Here is a 333-nt window from a genome sequence, read left to right as displayed (position 1 = left end):
ATTCTCTCAAGAGAACAACAACAACGTGTCCTTCAACTGCTTTCAGATGAACAACTTGGACAGCCTAGGCATTTACTGGAACCCAAAGGCAACGTTGTTTTCCCAGACGGAGCTCTCAAAGGAAGAAATTGTGAAGAGCCTCCAGGGTATTATTGCATCCCGCGATAATCTGCCGGCAGGAATGCATTACGGTACTGACTAATGGAAGTTTTGAATCTGACTGCTGTGGATTAGATAGTTGACTTTTAAAGTTAATTTTCTTGCTGTAATTAGTTTTAGTCGGCTGATGTTTCAGATAGTTCATGTGAACGTATGTATAATTCCTTCCTTTTA

At 40.5% G+C, this 333-nt stretch overlaps 1 protein-coding gene across 6 annotated transcripts in view; it reads left to right on the top strand.

The window, feature by feature from the left end:
- Nucleotides 1–33: 33 nt before the first annotated feature.
- LOC119582071 (vacuolar protein sorting-associated protein 13-like) overlaps nucleotides 34–333 on the top strand; it is a 48,363-nt gene continuing 48,063 nt past the window's right edge. For all 6 annotated transcript variants that reach the window (XM_037930315.1, XM_037930316.1, XM_037930314.1 and 3 more), the window contains exon 1: nucleotides 34–191. In XM_037930315.1, coding sequence (XP_037786243.1) covers nucleotides 47–191 — 145 coding nt within the window. In that variant the 5' untranslated portion in view covers nucleotides 34–46. The remainder of the gene's footprint in view (nucleotides 192–333) is intronic.

The sequence above is a fragment of the Penaeus monodon genome, chromosome 15 (assembly GCF_015228065.2).
Source record: "Penaeus monodon isolate SGIC_2016 chromosome 15, NSTDA_Pmon_1, whole genome shotgun sequence".
Classification (NCBI taxonomy): Eukaryota; Metazoa; Arthropoda; class Malacostraca; order Decapoda; family Penaeidae; genus Penaeus; species Penaeus monodon.
Note: the sequence above shows the minus strand (reverse complement) of the source record. Positions and strands in the feature narration are given on the sequence as shown.